General features: G+C 44.4%; 1 protein-coding gene across 6 annotated transcripts in view; it reads right to left on the reverse strand.

Moving 5' to 3' along the window:
* Window positions 1-398: 398 nt before the first annotated feature.
* LOC139373501 (integrator complex subunit 3) overlaps window positions 399-25,996 on the reverse strand; it is a 29,683-nt gene continuing 4,085 nt past the window's right edge. Inside the window, exons 6-29 of one of the 6 annotated variants that reach the window (XM_071114088.1) lie at window positions 25,808-25,874; window positions 25,211-25,352; window positions 24,725-24,854; window positions 24,518-24,615; window positions 24,217-24,408; window positions 23,922-24,009; window positions 23,585-23,664; window positions 23,129-23,220; window positions 22,760-22,890; window positions 21,944-22,072; window positions 21,325-21,457; window positions 20,563-20,617; window positions 19,743-19,846; window positions 19,487-19,651; window positions 18,992-19,145; window positions 15,989-16,057; window positions 15,807-15,882; window positions 15,533-15,646; window positions 5,304-5,352; window positions 5,039-5,206; window positions 3,222-3,322; window positions 1,613-1,685; window positions 1,314-1,470; window positions 399-1,096 (exon numbers count right to left, since the gene is read on the reverse strand). In XM_071114088.1, coding sequence (XP_070970189.1) covers window positions 1,019-1,096; window positions 1,314-1,470; window positions 1,613-1,685; window positions 3,222-3,322; window positions 5,039-5,206; window positions 5,304-5,352; window positions 15,533-15,646; window positions 15,807-15,882; window positions 15,989-16,057; window positions 18,992-19,145; window positions 19,487-19,651; window positions 19,743-19,846; window positions 20,563-20,617; window positions 21,325-21,457; window positions 21,944-22,072; window positions 22,760-22,890; window positions 23,129-23,220; window positions 23,585-23,664; window positions 23,922-24,009; window positions 24,217-24,408; window positions 24,518-24,615; window positions 24,725-24,854; window positions 25,211-25,352; window positions 25,808-25,874 — 2,645 coding nt within the window. In that variant the 3' untranslated portion in view covers window positions 399-1,018. Of the gene's footprint in view, window positions 1,097-1,313; window positions 1,471-1,612; window positions 1,686-3,221; window positions 3,323-5,038; window positions 5,207-5,303; window positions 5,353-15,532; window positions 15,647-15,806; window positions 15,883-15,988; window positions 16,058-18,991; window positions 19,146-19,486; window positions 19,652-19,742; window positions 19,847-20,562; window positions 20,618-21,324; window positions 21,458-21,943; window positions 22,073-22,759; window positions 22,891-23,128; window positions 23,221-23,584; window positions 23,665-23,921; window positions 24,010-24,216; window positions 24,409-24,517; window positions 24,616-24,718; window positions 24,855-25,210; window positions 25,353-25,807; window positions 25,875-25,996 lie in introns of all 6 variants that reach the window. The other 5 variants (XM_071114090.1, XM_071114089.1, XM_071114091.1 and 2 more) reach the window with 5 other exon arrangements.

Consider the following 25,996-nt stretch of genomic DNA (forward strand, 5'->3'; position numbering starts at 1 on the left):
CCTGAATCATACTTAACATGCAACATTCAATTTCTTATTTAAAAGATAATAGTCAAACACATTACATAAGACTATATCTCCACACCACAGTTATTTTTTAGCCCTTTTTTTTATTAATATCATAATCATTTAACATAGTTATGACCTTTTTTATGAAAATAGTTCAGTAGAAAGACATTTCCATTAAAAAGTTCAGCGACTACTTCTGGCTCCTCCATTCATACAGTCTTTATTTCTGACCTCGCATACAGTCCAACCATCTGTGGTTAAAATGATCCAATGAGAGAGAGTGTGTGTGTGTCCATGTTCTCGCCAATCAGAAATGAAGAGTGAACAGGAACAGGCGGCAGGTATGTTTATCAACCAATAGTTCAAGTTTTTTTCAGACGCAGGAAGGATTTTTCTTTGTTTTCTTTCTGAGGGGGTGGGATTGTGACAGAGGTGACTTTTCTTTCTAGGAACGGGATGAATCGCCTAAACCTAACCTTCCACATGTGCCTCTGTTAAAATTGACTGGACTGGATGGTCTTGCTGGTTGGTCGGTCTTCATAGCCATGGCTTATAAAATGCTTTGTCGGTCTGATGTCTCCAAGTGCATTGTGATAGGCGGACCACTAAGTGACAATAGGGCAACACGTTCACTCCCCCTAAACATCCTAAGTCTAGTCATGTAATCCTTTCCTCAAGGACACAGATGGTCTGGTAACAGTATTTCTGTCAGTCTGTGCCACGGCGACTGGCATTTCCCCTCGCTTCTCGAGCACTTTGGAATGCCCCCCCTGACCAATCCAGCCAGACCAACTGACACAAAGCAGCCAATGACCAGTGAGAGGAGAGGAAGAGCGTCTCCATGGCTCCGGCCAGTAGCATTAGAGTCCACGTGGAGGAGTCCCGCCCCCTCTTGTTGAGTGTCTTTGGGGGCGGGGTTTCCTCTGTGGTTTGGAGAAGCTGGTTGGCTGATGGTCCTGTCTTCAGGGATGTCACTATGGCAGGTGGGAGCAGGTTGGTTGTGGGGCTCTCAGTCGCTGTCCGAGGCCACCGCAGATGAGCCTTTCCTCTTCCTCTTGGGAGCTTTGGGTTTAGAGTCCTCTTCCTCCTGGAGTAGGGGTGGAAATAAAAAGGACATTATTTTATTAATATAATTACACAGCTGAGAGAGACACAAAATAGTTCCTGATTAACAGTTTAGGTTCCGTTAATCAGCAATTAACCTAAATCTAATCCTGGTGCTGGAGTGTAAAAGGGAATGGGACTATGGGAGGCTCATCTTAACACAGAGTCTCTAAACAGGAAGTGGTTATAGGAGGACCTACCGAGGCACTGCTGGATGCGCTTTCTTCCTCGTTGCTAACAGGGGTGGCCGCTCCCTTACGCGACCGCGGAGAGGAAGCGGGGGCCTTGCGCCGTGACTTGGGAGGCTTGGAGGAGGGCTCTTCATACTCCTCTGCCAATGAAAACAGGTCGCTGAATCTGAGTGGCGGAGACAGAAAGAGGGGACACATTTACAATCCTGTCATACTCTTAAACCCCTATAAGACACTCCTAATAACTGTGTTATTCATAGGCTCTTTAAATTATCCTCCGAGGACAGGAAGAGAGTCTGGGGTCTCACCTCATCTTGTGGGCCTCGTCACAGCTGGCCTGGACGTGCTGCAGTGCCTGCAGGATGGGTGTCTGTGTGAAGACTGGGGACACACAGACAGAAGGGTCAGAGTTCACGGTACGGTACTTATCACTGGGTTAGACATGTGTTTGGGGGATACTAAGGTAAGTGTATAAGGCGGTGTTACAGTGCCTTGCGAAAGTATTCGGCCCCCTTGAACTTTGCGACCTTTTGCCACATTTCAGGCTTCAAACATAAAGATATAAAACTGTATTTTTTTGTGAAGAATCAACAACAAGTGGGACACAATCATGAAGTGGAACGACATTTATTGGATATTTCAAACTTTTTTAACAAATCAAAAACTGAAAAGTTTAAAGCCGGATTTGGATACAAAAATATTTCCCAAGCTTTAAACATCCCAAGGAGCACTGTGCAAGCGATAATATTGAAATGGAAGGAGTATCAGACCACTGCAAATCTACCAAGACCTGGCCGTCCCTCTAAACTTTCAGCTCATACAAGGAGAAGACTGATCAGAGATGCAGCCAAGAGGCCCATGATCACTCTGGATGAACTACAGAGATCTACAGCTGAGGTGGGAGACTCTGTCCATAGGACAACAATCAGTATATTGCACAAATCTGGCCTTTATGGAAAAGTGGCAAGAAGAAAGACATTTCTTAAAGATATCCATAAAAAGTGTCGTTTAAAGTTTGCCACAAGCCACCTGGGAGACACACCAAACATGTGGAAGAAGGTGCTCTGGTCAGATGAAACCAAAATTGAACTTTTTGGCAACAATGCAAAACGTTATGTTTGGCGTAAAAGCAACACAGCTCATCACCCTGAACACACCATCCCCACTGTCAAACATGGTGGTGACAGCATCATGGTTTGGGCCTGCTTTTCTTCAGCAGGGACAGGGAAGATGGTTAAAATTGATGGGAAGATGGATGGAGCCAAATACAGGACCATTCTGGAAGAAAACCTGATGGTCTGCAAAAGACCTGAGACTGGGACGGAGATTTGTCTTCCAACAAGACAATGATCCAAAACATGAAGCAAAATCTACAATGGAATGGTTAAAAAATAAACATATCCAGGTGTTAGAATGGCCAAGTCAAAGTCCAGACCTGAATCCAATCGAGAATCTGTGGAAAGAACTGAAAACTGCTGTTCACAAATGCTCTCCATCCAACCTCACTGAGCTCGAGCTGTTTTGCAAGGAGGAATGGGAAAAAATTTCAGTCTCTCGATGTGCAAAACTGATAGAGACATACCCCAAGCGACTTACAGCTGTAATCGCAGCAAAAGGTGGCGCTACAAAGTATTAACTTAAGGGGGCTGAATAATTTTGCACGCCCAATTTTTCAGTTTTTGATTTGTTAAAAAAGTTTGAAATATCCAATAAATGTCGTTCCACTTCATGATTGTGTCCCACTTGTTGTTGATTCTTCACAAAAATACAGTTTTATATCTTTATGTTTGAAGCCTGAAATGTGGAAAAAGGTCGCAAAGTTCAAGGGGGGCGAATACTTTCGCAAGGCACTGTAGTTTGTTGCTATTGCAGGAGAGATGTGTTTTAGAATAGTAAAACAGTGTGTGTGTGTCTCACAGCTGTTCTTGGTGTTGCTGAGGTTCAGCCTCAGGTTGTCCATGTGCTCCAGGATCTGTTCCAGGGTCAGCTGGGCCAGTTTACTGCTGGAGCTACGCAGACTGGGGGAAACACACAGGCAATAAAACACTCCTTCCTTATACTCCAGTGAACAGGAACACTACTGTGACCAGGCTTTAAACTAACGGTCATCAACACAGTGTGCAGGCTTTTGTTCCAGCCCAGCATTTAAACAACCAATTCAACTTATAATCAAGACCATGAGTGCAGTTAAAATCACCAAAAAAATCACTAAAATAACCAAAAGCTCACGTCAATGAACAGAAACACTAGAACACCATTCTGAAGCATTTAAACCCATGTGTCTTCAGTTAAAGAGATTAAGACTTTTACACCAATGATACTTGTTTTCCTTACCTCGAGAAAATAAACGGTGAAGTAAACAATGCATGGAACATGAGTATGAAAAGGGATCCTTTAAATCTTTGGAAACAGTTCTGTCAAAAATATTAAATTCTAAGTCGAACCCAGATCTTCTGGAGGGAAAGTGTTGCGCTATAGGTTGAGTCGAAGTACACTATATTACCAAAAGTATGTGGACATGCTCGTTGAACATCTCATTCCAAAATCATGTGCATTAATATGGAGTTGGTCCCCCTTCCATTCAGCCATAAGAACACTAGGGAGGTCAGGCACTGATGTTGGGCGATGAGGCCTGGCTGGCAGTCAGTGTTCCAATTCACCCCAAAGGTGTTTGATGGGGTTCAGGTCAGGGCTCTGTGCAGGCCAGTCAAGTTCTTCCACAGACATCTCGACAAACCATTTCTGTATGGTCCCCACTTTGTGCACGGGGGCATTGTCATGATGAAACAGGAAAGGGCCTTCCCCAAACTGTTGCCACAAAGTAGGAAGCCTAGAATGTCATTGTATGCTGTAGCATTAAGATTTCCCTTTACTGGAACTAAGGGGCCTAGCCCGAACCATGAGAAACAGATAATTATTCCTCCTCCACCAAACTTTACAGTTGGCACTATGCATTGGGGCAGGTAGCGTTCTCCTGCCATCCACCAAACCCAGATTTGTCCGTCGGGCTGCCAGACTGAAGCGTGATTCATCACTTCAGAAAATGCGTTTCCAATTGCGACGAGCTTTACACCACTCCAGCCGAAGCTTGGCATTGTGCACGGTGATCTTAGGCTTGTGTGCGGCTGCTCGACTATTGAAACCCATTTCATGAAGCTCTTGAAAAACAGTTATGCTGACGTTGCTTCCAGTGGCAGTTTGGAACTCGGTAGTGAGTGTTGCAACTGAGGATAGACAATTTTTATGCGCTTCAGCACTCGGCGGTCCCGTTCTGTGAGTTTGTGTGGCCTACCACTTCGCAATAACTGCACTTACAGTTGACAGTGCAGCTCTAGCAGGGAAGAAATTTGACAAACTGACTTTGGCATCCATATGACGCCGCCACGTTGAAAGTCACTGAGCTCTTCAGTACGGGCCATTCTAATGCCAATGTTTGTCTATGGATATTGCATGGCTGTGTGCTCGATTTTATACACCTGTCAACAGTGGGTGTGGCTGAAATAGCCAAATCCCCTAATTTGAAGGGGTGTCCACATACTTTGTATATTTGGTGTATGTATGAGATATTTTAGAAAGTGTAGCGAACCAATAAACAATTGGATGCCAACATTAGCAATATCCAAACAGTGGATTGACGTAACATCAAAGATCTTCTCTGAAGGTGAAGAAAACCATTAAGATTGGGGTAAAAACTCCATCTCTTTAAAAATGGAAAGCAGTGGACTCGTAGTCACCTCTGGCGTTTGCGTGGCAGGTTGTTGTTCTTGATGAGTAGGGCCTTGATGTGTTCCCCCAGGACGTCGTCGTGCTTGGCCGCCCAGTGGCGCAGGATACTGGTGGTGAACTGGTCCTCCGGGTGGCAGGGCCGACTGAGCACCATCTTCACCATCTCCCCACTGGGCCTAAAGGGGGAAGGAGCACCACAGGGATCAGTACTGGTTCCACTGTAGTCTTGTTTTTATTCATTTGCAGAGATATGTACCCGTAACTATAGCTTACTTTTCCCTGCGTAGTTGCAACAGCAAACAGGAGAGTGCTTCTGGGTGTTCTGGAAAGGAAGAGATACAACATGAGCATATTATGCCAGTGGTAATATCAGGAAAGAATAGTGTAGAACCATTAACACATTTTAGTGAAGGTCAATAGCATACCCAGCTCAAATATTCTAAAGATAAGCCGGTAGTAGCTTAACTGTCAGCTATTAACATAACATTAACATGCTATACATGATGTCAGAACTCAGGTTCTCCGCTTCACAGCACTGTGAGTTTTGACTGACAGCCAGTACAAACTTGAGCACCGCGCGCAACAAGAAGATGCCTACCCCAATAATTGGGCTACTTTTACATGTGTTGTCTGAGTGAGGGAAATGCCCCTGTAAGTCCAAAAGTGCACTTCACATATCCACACCAAACTCATGTCATTTACAGTGTCAACATTTATGATCGCTATGTTTGAACCACAGGATGACATGCGTCATACCCTGGGTTGTCCTGAACAGAAAGAGCCGGTTTGTCATATTGTAGAGAACATTTGCCGCAGAACACACACACTTCAGTGCACTCATGACATTCTATGCGCACTAAAATGACCATCAGCTCCTAACCAACTGTGCTGTTTGTGTGTTTTTTCACATTGTTTTTAACTTATTTGGTACATAATGTTGCTGGTACCGTCTACTATGACCGAAAAGAGGTTCTGGATAACAGCAATTACTCACCTCGATCTGGACAAATATTATTTATTTAATGAGTCTGACACGAAGGATATACTGCTTCTACGAGACCAGGCCCAAATCACCGTCATTCGCATGAAGAAAAGACGGATATACAGGGGGCGGAGATCGGAGTGCCGTTTGAGAATTCTTTGGCGAGCGGGTAACCCGCTTCTACCATCTGTTCAAAATCAAATCAAATTTTATTTGTCACATACACATGGTTAGCAGATGTTAATGCGAGTGTAGCGAAATGCTTGTGCTTCTAGTTCCGACAATGCAGTAATAACCAACAAGTAATCTAACTAACAATTCCAAAACTACTGTCTTATACACAGTGTAAGGGGATAAAGAATATGTACATAAAGATATATGGATGAGCGATGGTACAGAGCAGCATAGGCAAGATACAGTAGATGGTATCGAGTACAGTATATACATATGAGATGAGTATGTAAACAAAGTGGCATAGTTAAAGTGGCTAGTGATACATGTATTACATAAGGATGCAGTAGATGATATAGAGTACAGTATATACGTATACATATGAGATGAATAATGTAGGGTATGTAAACATTATATTAGGTAGCATTGTTTAAAGTGGCTAGTGATATATTTTACATCATTTCCCATCAATTCCCATTATTAAAGTGGCCGGAGTTGAGTCAGTGTGTTGGCAGCAGCCACTCAATGTTAGTGGTGGCTGTTTAACAGTCTGATGGCCTTGAGATAGAAGCTGTTTTTCAGTCTCTCGGTCCCAGCTTTGATGCACCTGTACTGACCTCGCCTTCTGGATGATAGCGGGGTGAACAGGCAGTGGCTCGGGTGGTTGTTGTCCTTGATGATCTTTATGGCCTTCCTGTAACATCGGGTGGTGTAGGTGTCCTGGAGGGCAGGTAGTTTGCCCCCGGTGATGCGTTGTGCAGACCTCACTACCCTCTGGAGAGCCTTACGGTTGTGGGCGCAGCAGTTGCCGTACCAGGCGGTGATACAGCCCGCCAGGATGCTCTCGATTGTGCATCTGTAGAAGTTTGTGAGTGCTTTTGGTGACAAGCCGAATTTCTTCAGCCTCCTTAGGTTGAAGAGGCGCTGCTGCGCCTTCTTCACGATGCTGTCTGTGTGAGTGGACCAATTCAGTTTGTCTGTGATGTGTACGCCGAGGAACTTCAAACTTACTACCCTCTCCACTACTGTTCCATCGATGTGGATAGGGGGGTGTTCCCTCTGCTGTTTCCTGAAGTCCACAATCATCTCCTTAGTTTTGTTGACGTTGAGTGTGAGGTTATTTTCCTGACACCACACTCCGAGGGCCCTCACCTCCTCCCTGTAGGCCGTCTCGTCGTTGTTGGTAATCAAGCCTACCACTGTTGTGTCGTCTGCAAACTTGATGATTGAGTTGGAGGCGTGCGTGGCCACACAGTCGTGGGTGAACACGGAGTACAGGAGAGGGCTCAGAACGCACCCTTGTGGGGCCCCAGTGTTGAGGATCAGCGGGGTGGAGATGTTGTTGCCTACCCTCACCACCTGGGTGCGGCCCTCAGGAAGTCCAGTACCCAGTTGCACAGGGCGGGGTCGAGACCCAGGGTCTCGAGCTTGATGACGAGCTTGGAGGGTATTATGGTGTTGAATGCCGAGCTGTAGTCGATGAACAGCATTCTCACATAGGTATTCCTCTTGTCCAGATGGGTTAGGGCAGTGTGCAGTGTGGTTGAGATTGCATCGTCTGTGGACCTATTTGGGCAGTAAGCAAATTGGAGTGGGTCTAGGGTGTCAGGTAGGGTGGAGGTGATATGGTCCTTGACTAGTCTCTCAAAGCACTTCATGATGACGGAAGTGAGTGCTACGGGGCGGTAGTCGTTTAGCTCAGTTACCTTAGCTTTCTTGGGAACAGGAACAATGGTGGCCCTCTTGAAGCATGTGGGAACAGCAGACTGGTATAGGGATTGATTGAATATGTCCGTAAACACACCGGCCAGCTGGTCTGCGCATGCTCTGAGGGCGCGGCTGGGGATGCCGTCTGGGCCTGCAGCCTTGCGAGGGTTAACACGTTTAAATGTTTTACTCACCTCGGCTGCAGTGAAGGAGAGTCCGCATGTTTTCGTTGCAGGCCGTGTCAGTGGCACTGTATTGTCCTCAAAGCGGGCAAAAAAGTTATTTAGTCTGCCTGGGAGCAAGACATCCTGGTCCGTGACTGGGCTGGTTTTCTTCTTGTAGTCCGTGATTGACTGTAGACCCTGCCACATACCTCGTATCTGAGCCGTTGAATTGAGATTCTACTTTGTCTCTATACTGACGCTTAGCTTGTTTGATAGCCTTGCGGAGGGAATAGCTGCACTGTTTGTATTCGGTCATGTTACCAGACACCTTGCCCTGATTAAAAGCAGTGGTTCGCGCTTTCAGTTTCACGCGAATGCTGCCATCAATCCACGGTTTCTGGTTAGGGAATGTTTTAATCGTTGCTATGGGAACGACATCTTCAACGCACGTTCTAATGAACTCGCACACCGAATCAGCGTATTCGTCAATGTTGTTATCTGACGCAATACGAAACATATCCCAGTCCACGTGATGGAAGCAGTCTTGGAGTGTGGAATCAGCTTGGTCGGACCAGCGTTGGACAGACCTCAGCGTGGGAACTTGTTTTAGTTTCTGTCTGTAGGCAGGGATCAGCAAAATGGAGTCGTGGTCAGCTTTTCCAAAAGGAGGGTGGGGCAGGGCCTATATGCGTCGCGGAAGTTAGAATAACAATGATCCAAGGTTTTTCCAGCCCTGGTTGCGCAATCGATATGTTGATACAATTTAGGGAGTCTTGTTTTCAGATTAGCCTTGTTAAAATCCCCAGCTACAATGAATGCAGCCTCAGGATGTATGGATTCCAGTTTGCAAAGAGTCAAATAAAGTTAGTTCAGAGCCATCGATGTGTCTGCTTGGGGGGGAATATATACGGCTGTGATTATAATCGAAGAGAATTCTCTTGGTAGATAATGCGGTCAACATTTGATTGTGAGGAATTTTAAATCAGGTGAACAGAAGGATTTGAGTTCCTGTATGTTTCTGTGATCACACCACGTCTCGTTAGCCATAAGGCATACGCCCCCGCCCCTCTTCTTACCAGAAAGATGTTTGTTTCTGTCGGCGCGATGCGTGGAGAAACCCGCTGGCTGCACCGCCTCCGATAGCGTCTCTCCAGTGAGCCATGTTTCCGTGAAGCAAAGAACGTTACAGTCTCTGATGTCCCTCTGGAATGCTACCCTTGCTCGGATTTCATCAACCTTGTTGTCAAGAGACTGGACATAGGCGAGAAGAATGCTAGGGAGTGGTGCACGATGTGCCCGTCTCCGGAGTCTGACCAGAAGACCGCCTCGTTTCCCTCTTTTACGGAGTTGTTTTTTTGGGGTCGCCGGCTGGGATCCATTCCGTTGTCCTGGTTGAAAGGCAGAACACAGGATCCGCTTCACGAAAATCATATTCTTGGTTGTACTGATGGTGAGTTGACGCTGATCTTATATTCAGTAGTTCTTCTCGACTGTATGTAATGAAACCTAAGATGACCTGGGGTACTAATGTAAGAAATAACACGTAAAAAAACAAAAAACTGCATAGTTTCCTAGGAACACGAAGCGAGGCGGCCATCTCTGTCGGCGCCATGGCAACCCCTGTTCTATTGGCCATTGTGCAATCACTGGAGAATTAACTGGATGATCTCTGCTCAAGACTATCCTACCAACGGGACATTAAAAACTGTAATATCTTATGTTTCACCGAGTCATTGCTCGCCTGAGATAGCATAACTCATGATAAACTGTAGACCACAATATCTATATTTTTCGTAGCCGTCTATTTACCACCACAAACCGATGCTGGCACTAAGACCACACTCAACGAGCTGTATAAGGCCATAAGCAAATAAGAAAATGCTCATCCAGAAGCGGTGCTCCTTGTGGTCAGGGACTTTACTGCAGGCAAACTTAGATCCTTTTTACCAAATTTCTACCAGCATGTCACATGTGCAACCAGAGGGGAAAAAAACAACCTCTAGACTAGAGGGCGACCGATTAATCGGAATGGCCGATTAATTAGGGCCGATAGAGTTTTCATAACAACATTTTTGAACACCGATTATGGCCGATTACATTGCACTCCACGAGGAGACTGCATGGCAGGCTGACTAACCCGTTATGCGAGTGCAGCAAGGAGCCAAGGTAAGGTGCTAGCTAGCATTAAACTTATCCTATAAAAAACAATCAATCTTAACATAATCACTAGTTAACTACACATGGTTGATGATATTACTAGTTTATCAAGCTTGTCCTGCATTGCATATAATCAATGCGGTGCATGTTAATTTATCATTGAATCACAGCCTACTTCGCCAAACGGGTGATTTAAAAGCGCATTTGCGAAAGAAGCACAATCGTTGCACGAATGTACCTAACCATACACATCAATGCCTTTCTTAAAATCAATACACAGAAGTATATATATTTTTTGAAACCTGCATATTTAATTAAAATAAATTCATGTTAGCAGACAATATTATCTAAGGAAATTGTGTCACTTCTCTTGCGTTCATTGCACGCAGAGTCAAGGTATATGAAACAGTTTGGGCCGCCTGGCTCGTTGCGACCTAATTTGCCAGAATTTTACATAATTATGACATAACATTGAAGGTTGTGCAATATAACAGCAATATTTAGGCTTATGGATGCCATCCGTTAGATAAAATACGGAACGGTTCCATATTTCACCAAAATAATAAACTTTTTGTTTTCGAAATGATAGGTCATTAATATGGTAAAATTCGTAAACTAAGGCTCGTATTTCTGTGTGTTATTATATTATAATTAAGTCTATGATTTGATAGAGCAGTCTGACTGAGCGGTGGTAGGGAGCAGCAGGCTCGTAAGCATTCATTCAAACAGCACTTTCCTGCGTTTGCCAGCAGCTCTTCGCAACGCTTCAAGCATTGCGCTGTTTATGACGTCAAGCCTATCAACTCCCGAGATTAGGCTGGCAATGCTAAAGTACCTAGAACATCCAATAGTCAAAGGTATATGAAATACAAATGGAATAGAGAGAAATAGTCCAATAATAACTACAATCTAAAACTTCTTACCTGGGAATATTGAAGACTCATGTTAAAAGGAACAACCAGCTTTTATATGTTCTCATGTTCTGAGCAAGGAACTTAAACGTTAGCTTTTTTATATGGCATATATTGCACTTTTACTTTCTTCTCCAACACTTTGTTTTTGCATTATTTAAACCAAATTGAACAATTGATTTTCTTGATGTATCATATTAAGTTAAAACAAAAAAGTGTTCATTGTTCATTCAGTATTGTTGTAATTGTCATTGTCATTATCACACACACACACACACACACACACACACACACACACACACACACACACACACACACACACACACACACACACACACACACACACACACACACACACACACACACACACACATCACAGACAAACTGAATTGGTCCACTCACACAGACAGCATCGTGAAGAAGGCGCAGCAGCGCCTCTTCAACCTCAGGAGGCTGAAGAAATTCGGCTTGTCACCAAAAGCACTCACAAACTTCTACAGATGCACAATCGAGAGCATCCTGGCGGGCTGTATCACCGCCTGGTATGGCAACTGCACCGCCCTCAACCGTAAGGCTCTCCAGAGGGTAGTGAGGTCTGCACAACGCATCACCGGGGGCAAACTACCTGCCCTCCAGGACACCTACACCACCCGATGTCACAGGAAGGCCATAAAGATCATCAAGGACATCAACCACCCGAGCCACTGCCTGTTCACCCCGCTATCATCCAGAAGGCGAGGTCAGTACAGGTGCATCAAAGCTGGGACCGAGAGACTGAAAAACAGCTTCTATCTCAAGGCCATCAGACTGTTAAACAGCCACCACTAACACTGAGTGGCTGCTGCCAACACACTGACACTGACTCAACTCCAGCCACTTTAATAATGGGAATTGATGGGAAATGATGTAAATATATCACTAGCCACTTTAAACAATGCTACCTTATATAAATGTTACTTACCCTACATTATTCATCTCATACGCATACGTATATACTGTACTCTATATCATCGACGGTATCCTTATGTAATACATGTATCACTAGCCACTTTATACTATACTATGCCACTTTGTTTACATACTCATCTCATTTGTACATACTGTACCCGATACCATCTTCTGTATCTTGCCTATGCTGCTCTGTACCATCACTCATTCATATATCCTTATGTACATATTCTTTATCCCCTTACACTGTGTACAAGACAGTAGTTTTGGAATTGTTAGTTAGATTACTTGTTATTACTGCATTGTCGGAACTAGAAGCACAAGCATTTCGCTACACTCGCATTAACATCTGCTAACCATGTGTATGTGACAAATAAAATTTGATTTGATTTGATTTGACACACACACACACACACACACACACACACAAATCTGCCAATTAATCGGTTTTGGCTTTTTTTGATCCTCCAATAATCAGTATCGGCGTTGAAAAATCATAATCGGTCGACCTCTACGCTAGACCACATTTACTCCACACACAGAGATGCATACAAAGCGCTCACTCGCCCTCCGTTTGGCAAATATGACTGTTTTGCTAGCACAGACTGGAATACATTCTGGGATTCATCCAATGGCACTGTGGAGTATACCACCTCAGTAACCGTACGTACATAGCCCAACCAGAAGCCATGGATTACAGGCAATATCCGCACTGAGTTTATAACAAATCCCGCTATGCCTTCAGACGGACCATCAAACAGGCAAAGCTTCAATACAGGACTAAGATTGAATCCTACTACACCAGCTCTGACGCTCATCGGATGTGGCAGGGCTTGCAAACTATTACAGACTACAAAGGGAAATTCAGCCGCGAGCTGCCGCGGGCCTAGTGACGCGAGCCTAGCAGATGAGCTAAATGCGTTTTATGCTCACTTTGAGGCAAGCAACACTGGAGCATGCATGAGAGCACCAGCTGTTCTGGACGACTATGATCACGCTCTCCGTAGCAGGTGTGAGCAAGACCTTTAAACAGGTCAACATTCAGAAGGCTGCCGGGCCAGACAGATTACCTGGACGTGTACTCAGCATGTGCGGATCAAGTGTCCTCCCTGACCAAGTCTGTAATACCTACATGTTTCAAGCAGACCACCATAGTCCCTGTGCCCAAGAAAGTGAAGTTAACCCACCTAAATGACTAACGCCCTGTAGCACTCACTTCGGCTAGCCATGAAGTGCTTTGAAATGGTCACGGCTCACATCAACACCATCATCGCGGAAACCATAGACCCACTACAATTCCAACAGATCCACAGATAAGGCAATCTCAATCACACTCCAAACAACACTTTCACACCTGGACAAAAGGAACACCTATGTGAGAATGCTATTCATGGGTACAGCTCAGCGTTCAACACCATAGTGCCCACGAAACCCATCACGAAGCTAACACCTTCCTCTGCAACTGGATCCTGGACTTCCTGACGGGCCACCCCCAGGTGGTAAGGGAAGGCAACAACACATCTGCCACCCTCATCCTCAACAGTGGGTCGCCTCAGGGGCGCATGCTTAGTCCCCTCCTGTACTCTCTGTTCACCGACGACTGGGTGGCAAAGAACGACTCCAACAACATCATTAAGTTTGCTGACGACACAACAGCAGAGGAGGTCAAAGACCAGGCAGTGTGGTGCCAGGACAACAACCTCTCCCTCAACATGGGCAAGACAAAGGAGATGATTGTGGACTACAGGAAAAGGAGGGCCCAACACACCCCCATTCACATCGACAGGTCTGTAGTGGAGCGGGTCGAGAGGTTCAAGTTCCTTGCCGTCCACATCAATAATAAACTATCATGGTCCAAACACACCAAGACAGTCGTGAAGAGGGCACGACAATACCTTCCCCCCCCCCCCCCCCCCCAGGAGAAAATATTTGGCATGGGTCCCCAGATCCTCAAAAAGTTCTACAGCTTCACCATCGAGAGCAAAATGACCGGTTTAAATTTGAACCTTTATTTACTAGGCAAGTCAGTTAATATCAAACCCGGACAACGCTGGGCCAATTGTGGGACTCCCAATCACGGCAGGTTGTTATACAGCCTGGATTCGAACCAGGGTGTCTGTAGTGACGCCTCAAGCTCTGAGATGCAGTGCCTTAGACCACTGCGCCACTCGGGAGCCCCAGTTGCATCACCGCCTGGTATGGCAACTGCTCAGCATCCGGCCGTAAGGCGCTACAGAAGGTAGTACATACAGACGAGTACATCGCTGGGGCCAAGCTTCCTGCCATCCAGGACTTATATACTAGGTGGTGTCAGAGGAAGGCCCAAAAAATTGTTGAAGACTCCAGTCACCCAAGTCATAGACTGTTCTCTCTGCTACTGCACGGCAAGCGGTACCGGAGCACCAAGTCTAGGACTAAAAGGCTCCTTAACAGGTTCTACCCCCAATCCATAAGACTGCTGAACAATCAAATGGCCACCCAGACTACTTACATTGACCCCCCCACACACACACACTGCTGCTACTCGCTGTTTATTAACTATGCATAGTCACTTTCCATGTACAAATTACCTTGACTAACCTGCACCCCCACACATTGACTCGGCACCGGCACCCCCTGTATATAGCCTCAATATTGTTATTTTATTGTGTTACTATTTATTTGATTTATTTAGAAAATCATTTATTAACTTTATTTCTTGAACTGCATTGTTGGTTAAGGGCTTGTAAATTTGATTCTAACTTAGATAGCCATGTTGGCAATAGAAAAAGCTTTTCAATGATGCCCACCTGATGCAGATTGCGATTAATAATGGAATGTTTATGTGTGATGGGGACGAAGGGCTGCGTTCCAAACAAAAACACTACAATGGTGCCTTCTTCAGTTCCACAATGGCAAAGCTAAGAGCGCTCAAAAAACACCTTACAGTTGAAGGATCTTCCTTCAGTCGTAAAAGTGCATTGAAATGACTTAGGAACTTGTGCACGGTTTGGAGAGATGTGTGACCACGTGGCGACACCAGTTAGACCTCTCACTCAAACCTTCGTCATCGTTTTTTCTTATCTATTCCAAAATGTCAATGAATATTCTTATTGTGTTACTGAACGTATCCAGAGTATTATCAGATGTTGTTATTGACAAATTATGTGAAAAGTACAGCAAGTGTAAAATGCACATAAAATCAACATTGTAATATTTGGATTCAGTCTTGTGTAAGGTTAACTGTTGTGTCCTCACCATCATCATCATCATCATCATCTGATAATTACCCCACCTCCAAAAAGTTATTTCAATTGCTGCCATGGTCATGCATATGACTTGTGAGGTTCTTCTGTTGGAAACATTTAAAATTGGCCCCATCTATACAGGTTAATTTCCACGAGTGTAAGGGGGTCAACAGTCTTAGTGATTTAGCTAAGAATAGTGGAGAGCAGTGTCTAGGCCTTTATGTGTGTATCTCACCTTTGTACTTTAGGTGCTGCAGGATGGGGATAATGGTCTCCAGTGGGATGCTGTGGGCCAGGAAGAGCTGCCAGGTGCTGTACTGCTCAAACGTCTCCCAATCCAGAGACTGGACTGTAAACAATATTTCACACAGTGAGACACAAATACACAGTTCATACAATACGGAGACTGACAACATTCAGCAGACACAAGCACTACGAGTCTGTGTTTTTAAGTCTGGGTGTGTGTGCCAGTATATGAGTGTGTGTGTCTGACGTTATACGTGACTCACTGAGGATATTGAGGACAGAGTCCTTGCGGAACATCACCAGATTGCCAATCATCACATGACACATCAGCTCCTGCAGCTGGAAGAAAGAAAACAAAGAGAGATGGAGGGAGTGAGATGGGAGGGTTGAAGGAGAAAAATACTATGCAGTACTGCATATTTTTGTGTGAGTGTGGTTGAATTACCTGTGTTGAATCAATGACAGCTACAATCATGTTGAGTAGCTCTGCGCTGCGCAATGTCTCATCTGGGAACTACAGAGAGAGGAGGGAGATATCAGCAGTCAAACGGTGGTATGCTAGAGTGTGTTGGGTGAATGAGTGTTTTTTTTTATGTAAATGAGATGGTCTTGACCTCAACATATACAGTACATTTGGAAAGTATTCAGACCCCTTGACCTTTTCCACATTTTGTTAAGTTACAGCCTTATTCTAAAATGTATTTTTTGTAAAAAATTGTTTAAATCTACACACAATACCCCATAATGAAAAAGCAAAAAAAGGTTTATACATTTTAGCAAATGTATATATTTTTTCTATATCTATAGATCACATTTACATAAGTATTCAGACACTTTACTCAGTACTTTGTTGAAGCACCTTTAGCAGCGATTACAGCCTCGAGTCTTCTATGTTGCTACAAGCTTGGCACACCTGTATTTGGGGAGGTTCTCCCATTCTTCTTTGCAGATCCTCTGAAGCGCTGTCGGGTTGGATGGGGAGTGTTGCTGCACAGCTATTTTCAGGTCTCTCCAGATATGTTATATCATGTTCAAGTCCGGGCTCTGGCTGGGCCACTCAAGGACATTTAGAGACTGATCCCAATAGCCACTCCTACGTTGTCTTGGCTGTGTGCTTAGGGTTGTTGTTCTGTTGGAGGGTGAACCACCTTCACCCCAGTCTGAGTTCCTGAGCGGTCTGGAGCAGGTTTCCATCAAGGATCTCTCTGTACTTTGCTCCGTTGATCTTTCCCTTGATCCTGACTAGTCTCCCAGTCCCTGCAGCTGAAAAACATCCCCAAAGCATGATGCTGCCACCACCATAGGGGGGATGGTGGCAGGTTTCCTCGTAGGGATGGTGGCAGGTTTCCTCGTAGGGATGGTGGCAGGTTTCCTCCAGACATGACACTTGGCATTCAGGCCAAAGAGTTCAATCTTTGTTAGTACCCTTTCCCAGATCTGTGTCTCGACACAATCCTGTCTCTGAGCTCTACGGACAATTCCTTCGACCTCATGGAAACTTTGGGACCTTATATAGACAGGTGTGTGCTTTTCCAATCAATTGAATTGACCACAGGTGGACACCAATCAAGTTGTAGAAACATCTCAAGGATCATCAATGGGAACAGGATGCACCTGAGCTCAATTTCGAGTCTCATTGCAGAGGGTCTGAATACTTATGTAAATAAGAAGTTTATCCTTAATACATTTCCAAAAATGTCAGGTATAATCCTAGAGAGGAAAACAACTATTTAACAAATGTTATAATAAGGCTGTAACATAATAAAATGTGGAAAAGGGAAGGGGTCTGAATACTTTCCGAGGAATATTCACACCCCTTGACTTTTTCCACATTTTGTTGTGTTAAAGTGGGATTAAAATGGATTTAAATTGTCATTTTTTTGTCAAAGAAGAATGCTAACGGAACATAATTTAAGGAAAATAAAACACTGATATATCTTGATTAGATAAGTATTCAACCCCCTGAGTCAAGACATGTTTGGCAGTGTTTAGAACTGTGAGTCTTTATAGGTAAGTGTCTAAGAGATTTTCACACCTGGATTGTACAATATTTACCCATCCAATCTACCTACCTCGTCCTGTTTTTATTTGATTTACTTTTCTGCTCTTTTGCACACCAGTATCTCTACTTGCACATCATCATCTGCTCATTTATCACTCCAGTGTTAATCTGCTAAATTGTAATTATTCGCTCCTATGGCCTATTAATTGCCTACCTCCTCATGCCTTTTGCACACACTGTATATAGACATTATTTTTTCTACTGTGTCATTGACTTGTTTATTGTGCTATTGGCTTGTTTATTATTTACTCCATGTGTAACTCTGTATTGTTGTCTGTGTCACACTGCTTTGCTTTATCTTGGCCAGATCGCAGTTGTAAAAGAGAACTTGTTCTCAACTAGCCTACCTGGTTAAATAAAGGTGAAAAATAATAATAATACTAATTTTAAAAAATTAAGCTCTGTCAAGTTGGTTCTTGATCATTGCTAGACAGACATTTTCAAGACTGTAACTAGTCCACTCAGGAACATGCAATGGCGTCTTGGTAAACAACTACAGTGTATATTTGGTATTTTAGGTAATTATCCGCTGAAAGGTGAATTTGTCTCACAGTGTCTACTTGAAAGCGGACTGAACCAAATTTCTCTAGGACTATACCTGTTTATTTTTACCTTAAAAAAACTCTAGTCCTTGCCGATGACAAGCATACCCATAACATGATGCAGCCACCACCATGCTTGAAAATATGAAGAGTGGTACTCAGTGATGTGTCGTGCTGGATTTGCCTCAAACATACCGTTTTGTATTCAGGACAAAAAGTTAATATCTTTGCTACATTTTTAAAAAATTATTATTTTCACTCTTATTTATGTTAGTATTGTGGAGTAGCTACAATGTTGTTGAACAATCCTCAGTTATCTCCCATCACCATTGGCCTCATGGTGAAATCCTCTCCGGCAACTGAGTTAGGAAGGACGCCTGTATCTTTGTAGTGACTGGGTGTATCGATACACCATCCAAAGAGATATTCAATGTCTGCTTTGTTTTACCCATCTACAAATAGGTGCCCTTCTTTGCGAACCATTGGAAAACATCCCTGGTCTTTGTGGTTGAATCTGTGTTTGAAATTCCCTGCTCAAATGAGGGACCTTACAGATAATTGTGTGTGGGGTACAGAGATGAGGTAATCATTTAAAAATCATGATAAACACAATTACTGCACACAGAGTGAGTCTGTGTGACATTTTTACTCCTGAACTTATTTAGGCTTACCATAACAAAAGGGTTGAATACTTACTGATTCAAGCCATTTCAGCTTTTCATTTGTAAACATTTTCTAAAACATAATTCCACTTTGACATTATGAAGTATTGTGAGTAGACCAGTGAGTGTAACACAACAACATTTGGGAAAAGTCCATCTTTGAAGATGGTGTTTGCGTGTACCTCAGTGTAGATGGATGGTGTGAGATAGCAGAGGAGCCTGATGTCGTCCTCCTGGCAGGCCTTCATATCCATCATCAGACAGGTGTGCAGGTCTCCTAGCGCCGTGGCCTGGGCAAAAGACTCATACAGACTCATCTTCCCCATCGCCGCTTTACTGTGGTGGGAGACGATGTTACAACAATGTTAGAACTAGGTTTCAGCTACGACCAAACAATGGTGCAACAACACTAGATCAAATTATGTTAAACCTACGGAGCCGTTAGATGGCAAAAATGTGTCTCCAATGGCAGCTTTATCGCAGTAGAAGGAGCATTACCAGCAGCATTAGAGAAACTAAAAAAGTGCACGGTTATAGGAAAGGAGCTAGATAATCAGTAACTTCAGGCAGACAACAACATCTCTAACGCACGACTCCCTCAGCCTCCCTGAAGCCAAGGGGTCCTCATTCATTTTTAAAGCTAATGCTAAGCAGTGTGTTGGGCCCAGTGCCCTCACCTGGCCTTGAGGTAGTAAAGCAGGTGGTAGCCGATCTTGGGCTGTTTCTGGTAGAGCTCCGCCAGCATCTCCAGCAGCACTGAGAAGCCACTGTTGTCCTCCTGCATCTGACACAGGTTCCTGAACACCAGGCACACAGGCTTACACACAGACTCCTCCAGCGACCTGGGAACAAACAGTTAATATTTAAAAATACATTTTTTTAAATCCTCTCATGTATACACAAATGTACGGCAGAGGCCGCACACACACTTACTCTTCTGTGATCTCGTCGGGAAGCACGTCTCCTCTGAAGTGGCCCTTGAAGAGCTCGGCCAGACAGGAGGCCAGAGTTGACATCTGCTCTGAGTCAAAGTCCTCCTGAGAGAGAGCGAGAGAGAGGGCGAGCGAGCGAGAGAGAGGGCGAGCGAGCGAGAGAGAGGGCGAGCAAGAGAGGGCGAGCGAGAGAGAGAGAGCGGGAACATCAATAAAACACAGAATTCTCATTTCCCCCCACAAGATACACTGAGTGTACAAAACATTAAGAACTCCTGCTCTTTCCATGACAGACTGACCAGGTGAAAGCTATGATCCCATATTCATGTAACTTGTTAAATCCACTTCAATCCATGTAGATTAAGGGGAGGAGACAGGTTAAATAAAGATTTTTAAGCCTTGAGACGAGACAATTGATTGTGTATGTGTGCCCTTCAGAGGGTGAATGGGCAAGACAAAATATTTAAGTGCCTTTGAACAGGGTATGGTAGTAGGTGCAACGCTTCTGCGTTTTTCACACTCAACAGTTTCCTGTGTGTATCAAGAATGGTCCAACACCCAAAGGACATCCAGCCAACTTGACAACTGTTGGAAGCATTGGAGTCAACATGGGCCAACATCCCTGTGGAACGCTTTCAACACCTTGCGGAGTCCATGCCCCGACGAATTGAGGCTGTTCTGAAGGCAAAAGGGCAGGGGTGCAACTCAATATTTAAGAGGTGTCCTTCATGTTTTGTACCCTCAGTGTATGATGACCCCCAATAAATATCTGGATTTAAGCCCATGTTATTCAGACGACCTTATTCTTTTAATTTACTCACCTCCAAGATCAGATCCACGATCTCCTGCATGACTTCACAATGTGTCTCAGTGTCACTGTTGGGGGGACAGATGGGAAAGGAAATAATTATTAACCCATTTCGAATAAAAGACTTCCAGGGCTGCAATCACCAATGTTGTTGCAATCAGCAACGACAGCAATGGGAGTGATTGGGGGGAGGCTGAGAGATGAAGTATGAAAGCGGCTCTCCAAATCAACGGACGGAAAATGGCAGAAACAACCCAACCTACTAGTGAGCTAGGCAGAGGCGTGAAGCGAACGGCATTATTGTCAACGCCTGCTCATTCTATAAGTAAGCTAACAGTGTGAACGGGAAGAGCAGGGATCTCCCAACACTGGTCGTGAACAGCTCCTGGGCGTGCAAGCCTTTGTTCTAGCCCCACGGTAACCCACCCGATTGAAATAATCAAGGTCGAAACTGAAGAGGACCATGAATAGCTGGAAACAAGTGCATTAGTGCCGGGGTGGAACAAAAGACTTCGCACCAAGTAGCTCTCCGAGGTCTTGATTTGGGATCGGGCACGTCTGACTGAGGATCTGACTGAGAATGTCAGTGAATGTGAAAGATTGAGTTGTTAAAAGCGGCAATGAATTAAAAAATATATATATTCCTATATGTTTGCTTTGGTAATGTCTTACGCCAATCACGCTAATTGAATTGAATTAAATGGAGTGTGCTTGTTTGTTAGACAAATAAGGTTATGATGCGAGGGCATTGTCAAGTCACATCCACTCAACTGACCTTCCTTTCTGTAACTGCAACACCTTCTCCTTCATCATGTCGTCCAATTGGTCCACGTAGGGAGTGATGTCAGCGGGCTCCTCAATAATGGCCTCTTTGATTGGGTGGAATCGGAACTCCCGCTTTTTATTTCCTGTAATAACCAAAATGAGAGGTCAGCCAATGACTTGAAGCGGATGAGTAAGAAGCAGAGTGAGATTGAGGCCCTAATATGTTTCCAGTCTTTTGAATTGGTTTGTGGGTTTCTAAATTGCTTTCACATGCAAGTTTCTGATTTGGTTTCATCGAAGCTAAAAGCAGTGTTAATGTATTAAGCTGCTGATCTATGTTGAAAGGGGGGGTGAAAGCAAAACTAATCTAATGTGGTGATAATCAGAGTTCAGATTATGCTAGTGATAGCCCAAACAGATCTGGGACCAGGCCTGTCTAGCCAACTCCTATGGTCATTGTCATCCATAGGAGTTGGCATGACAGCACAAACAGATCTGGGACCAGGCTAGATCACGTTAGAGGTCATTTGGTGTAAAATGCAGTGGAATAGATTGTACCTGGTCTGGTGGTTATAACACAGTATCTATTATATGGGTTGAGTGCAGTAATAAAATGAGTCCTTCCTTACCCTCACCCTTGTTGTTAATCTCCTCCTCATCGTCGCTGAAGGCAGCCTCCGTGTTGTCATAGCAACCACCCTCCTTGTCCAGCAACACATGATTGTCCATCTCCAAGGAAACAGACTCCTCCATTTTCACTGATGAGCGAAGGGTGATTAGACGGCATTGTAGAGTAGAGGCAAGGAAACAGAAGTTTCTCAGATAAAGGTAACACGAATAACGGCTTAGCTAGATATATCCCTCCAAAAACACACACCACACACACAATTTTCCTGGTTAACCTTATTCAAAGTAGTTAAACATTAACACTAGGATCAATTATTTAATTGTGCGATATTTAATGGGGGCAATTCACGTTTTAAACTGTCAGTTGCACCCCAATACAATTCAATAAAGTCATATTGAATTGAAAATGCTCTATTGAAAATGCTCTACTTTACAGTTCCTGTTCAAGATGGAACATGCTCTAATTCAGCAGACACTTTTACCCAAAGCCACTTTCAGTTGGCACAACAGCCTGAGCTCTAGGGACTAGAGTCTATTCAAAAGACAAGGTCTAGTTTCCCAGCTGTTGCTAGAAAGAGGCCATTTCAACTCTACCAATATCATAAAGCATGATTCAAAGGTTGCTTCTTTATGATTCCCAACCTGACAATATTCATTAGTGTTATTGTACATGCCCGGGGGAGGATGGTTGCAGATGAGGGATGTTTATTTTGCATGTCTGTAACTGTAATGAGCGGTGGAAAGAAATGCCTCTTTAAGGACCACCAACAGTGTTGATTTATTCATTCATTCATGTTAATAAATAAAAGTTTCATTACTTTCATTTGTACCTTCATCCCTTCCCTCTGTGGGGGGTGAGGGGGAACTGCAGAACTCTGGGAAGCGTTCCCTCAGCATAGAGCGCAGCTCCCGGTCCAGTTTGGGGTTGTCAAAGAGTGGGGCTAGGTGACTGAGGGAGGAAAAGACAGACATATATGTGGTTACAATAAGGCGGATGAAGATCCACGGACACAAAATGGAATAAAATAACTAAATCACTGACAATACCAAAATCATTGGATCAAAAATATAGGTTCAATTGAAATATAATATTACATTTGTTTATGCATAACTGTGACAAGGTCTATGGTCAAATATATCCTATGATGGCGGTGGTGTGTGCATGTATGCGTGAGAGAGAGACTCACGCCAGCACTCTTTTCTCCATGATGAAGGTGAGAGAGTTGAAGACTCCCTGACGCACCTGGCCTTCCAGAGGGGGGAAAAAGTGAGGGATGATCTGCGAGGGAGAGAGAGGAGGGGCGGGTGAAGAAAAGAGAGCAAAACAGAGTAGGATCAACTGAAGTCAAGAAGGGGTCAAAAGAAGAGATGGGTCAAACATCTGAGAGAAGGCCAAAGTACCACACAACTAACGTCTCTAAAGCATGGCATGACGATCACTAAATAAAGTTGCCATTAAACTTCCCCACTGCTGTAAATTTACCACTCGTTTCCCAAGTCAGACCAAACGGGTGAACACTGCAGGAAATGTAAAAACATCTCTTCACTCTCTAATGCTTTGCTAACACACTTTGAATAGCTAAAATTCACCATAGCTAAGTGATATGAATGAGCTCCATTGTGTAATGTGTGCATCCACTCACCCGACACATGAAGTCCAGGAGAGTGGCAGTGATGGCTGGATGAGGCTTCATGGAGTGGTGCATCACCAAGATGGCCGGCTCTGAGAGAGGGAGGGGGAAGAGAGAATGGATGGGTAAACCATGAAAACAGAAAGGGAAGAGAAAACAGTGCATACTGTGGCAGAGAGAAGGTGATAGCAGAAAGGCGTCCATCTTGTAAACTCTGTTTCCGTTATTCTAATATACCACTAACCCAGCACCCAAAAACATGTTGTCCTACTTCTATACATTTGGTTGAGCACACTGGCCCCTTACATGAAGAGATACAGGTGGTGTTTTCCGCCCTCCCCCGTCTTACCTATGTTCATGATGCTGTCCTTCTCTGGGCTGAAGAAGAGCCAGTCGTAGAACAGGGCCAGCTTGGCGTTGGAGGCCGCCACGTTAGACTGAAGACATAAGTAATAAAAATGTATTTATTACAATGTGATTACTATATAACAATGTTATTTATGGGTAACGTGCAGTTACATAGCTGTAAATACTAGGTAAATTCAAATTAAAAAAGCTGTATTGTCTACTTAATTAACAGACAGGAAATCATCATTGGCATAAGTGCAAAATAAAGCGCTAGCCATCTTTGCCCCGCCCCTTACCGTGCAGGTGGTGAGCAGCCAGCCAATGATAGCCCAGCGGGGCAGGATGTCGGAGCTCAACACCTCATTGGATGGGTGCACCACGCCGCAGATGTAGCGAATCAGGTCGCAGCGCAGCGACTGGCTCTCTGCCGTGGACAGGTATTGTCTCTGGAACCAGTCCTGGTATCGCTTCTGCTGGCCAAAACGCACCTACAGGGAGAGAGGGACAGGATAGGCATAAAGGAATGTGCATATGCATGTACTATACATGTGTTTGTACTGTTCTGAGAAGTGTTGTAGTGTGTGTGTGTGTGTTTACCCTGGAGGTCATGAAGAGCAGTTTGGTCTCCATGTCTGGTGTGAGGCGACAAGCCAGGAACTTCCGGGATGTGCGAGCGGTCAGGAGCTGCAGCAAGCCTATAGAACCAGACGGAGAAGGAGCGAGAAAGAGAGAGGTTTAGAGCTGAGCCACGAGTCTCTCAGACACCCCCCCCCCCCATGCTGAGCGACACTCTCTTACCCTTACCAGTGAACTGAGGGCTCAGGGCCTGGGGGTTGTGGAGCAGGTCTTTCCACAGCAGCTCCATCTCCGGGATCCGGGCCACAATCTGCAGCAGACGCACCAGGTCTCTCCCAATGATAAAACACTCCATAAACTAGACAGGGACGAGGGTAGAGGAGAGAGAGGAAAATGTCATTACTCATTCAATTACTTCATTGCTGTGTGGAAATTCCTCCATGTCAAACCTAGCTACAGTATAATAACAGTCTGTGTTCTTGGGCATATAGAATATGACATGAATGCTCTTTCTTATCAGTCCTCCTTCCATCAAGAATCCATATGAATCTTCACTCCAATTCTGCCCCCCCTCGGGGATTTAGCTTAACTATACTCCACCCGCTTTCCTCTCCCTCCTTCCAACCTTGAAATGTACTCCTCCCACAATCCCTTACTCACTATATTGCTCTTCTCCTTACCTCCCTGATCACATTACATCACTCCCTCCCTCACCTTCTCTCGAAGCAGGCCGATACAGAAGTCCACCTCCTTCTGTCTGAGGACCAACAGTGCCGGGGTGCCGTGGTCCACGATGAGGCGCAGGTAGGTGTACACTGACATGGCTATCAGCATGCCACTCTTCAGCACCCACTCTCTGAGAAAACAAAAAAGACAAAAAAAGAGATGGAGATGATTGTAGTTCTAATGGGTTTGTTGTATGGTAAACCAGATGAGTCCAAACTTCCACAAAGTGTGAGTGTGTTGAGCAAAAAAAGGAACAGAGGGGTGCTCAATAGCAACAATCACGAAAAGGGCTGACCAAGGAAAACTTCCAAAAGGACTAACTTGAGGCAGAAAAGAGTTGGAGCACTCAACAACAAAAAGCAGAGACTGATTTCTGTTGAATTTCTGCCTCAAATGTAGTCCTTTTGGAAGTTTTTCTTGGTAAACCCTTCTCATATGTTATGAGCCTACTTCAAAGCATGAGATTATTTAAAAAAAAATATTTGTGTGAGATATGTTTTTGCCCTATGATCCAGTTGGACTTTTATTACATGACAATACTGTAGTGAAAGAGTGTTTCCTGTTGAACTCCACTTGCCAACACACCTTTGCTCCACCACTATGTCCAGCACATTCTCCGCCAGCCACAGGTTCTTATTGGTGATGTCTCCTCCTGGACACAGAAGAAAAGCCACATAGCTGCTCAATCAAGCAAACCAACACACAGATTAAAAAAAATAAACAAAAAGGCGAGGAAGCCATTTTGAGCAACGGTGAAACAAGACAAGACACTAC

The sequence above is a fragment of the Oncorhynchus clarkii genome, chromosome 18 (assembly GCF_045791955.1).
Source record: "Oncorhynchus clarkii lewisi isolate Uvic-CL-2024 chromosome 18, UVic_Ocla_1.0, whole genome shotgun sequence".
Lineage (NCBI taxonomy): Eukaryota > Metazoa > Chordata > Actinopteri > Salmoniformes > Salmonidae > Oncorhynchus > Oncorhynchus clarkii.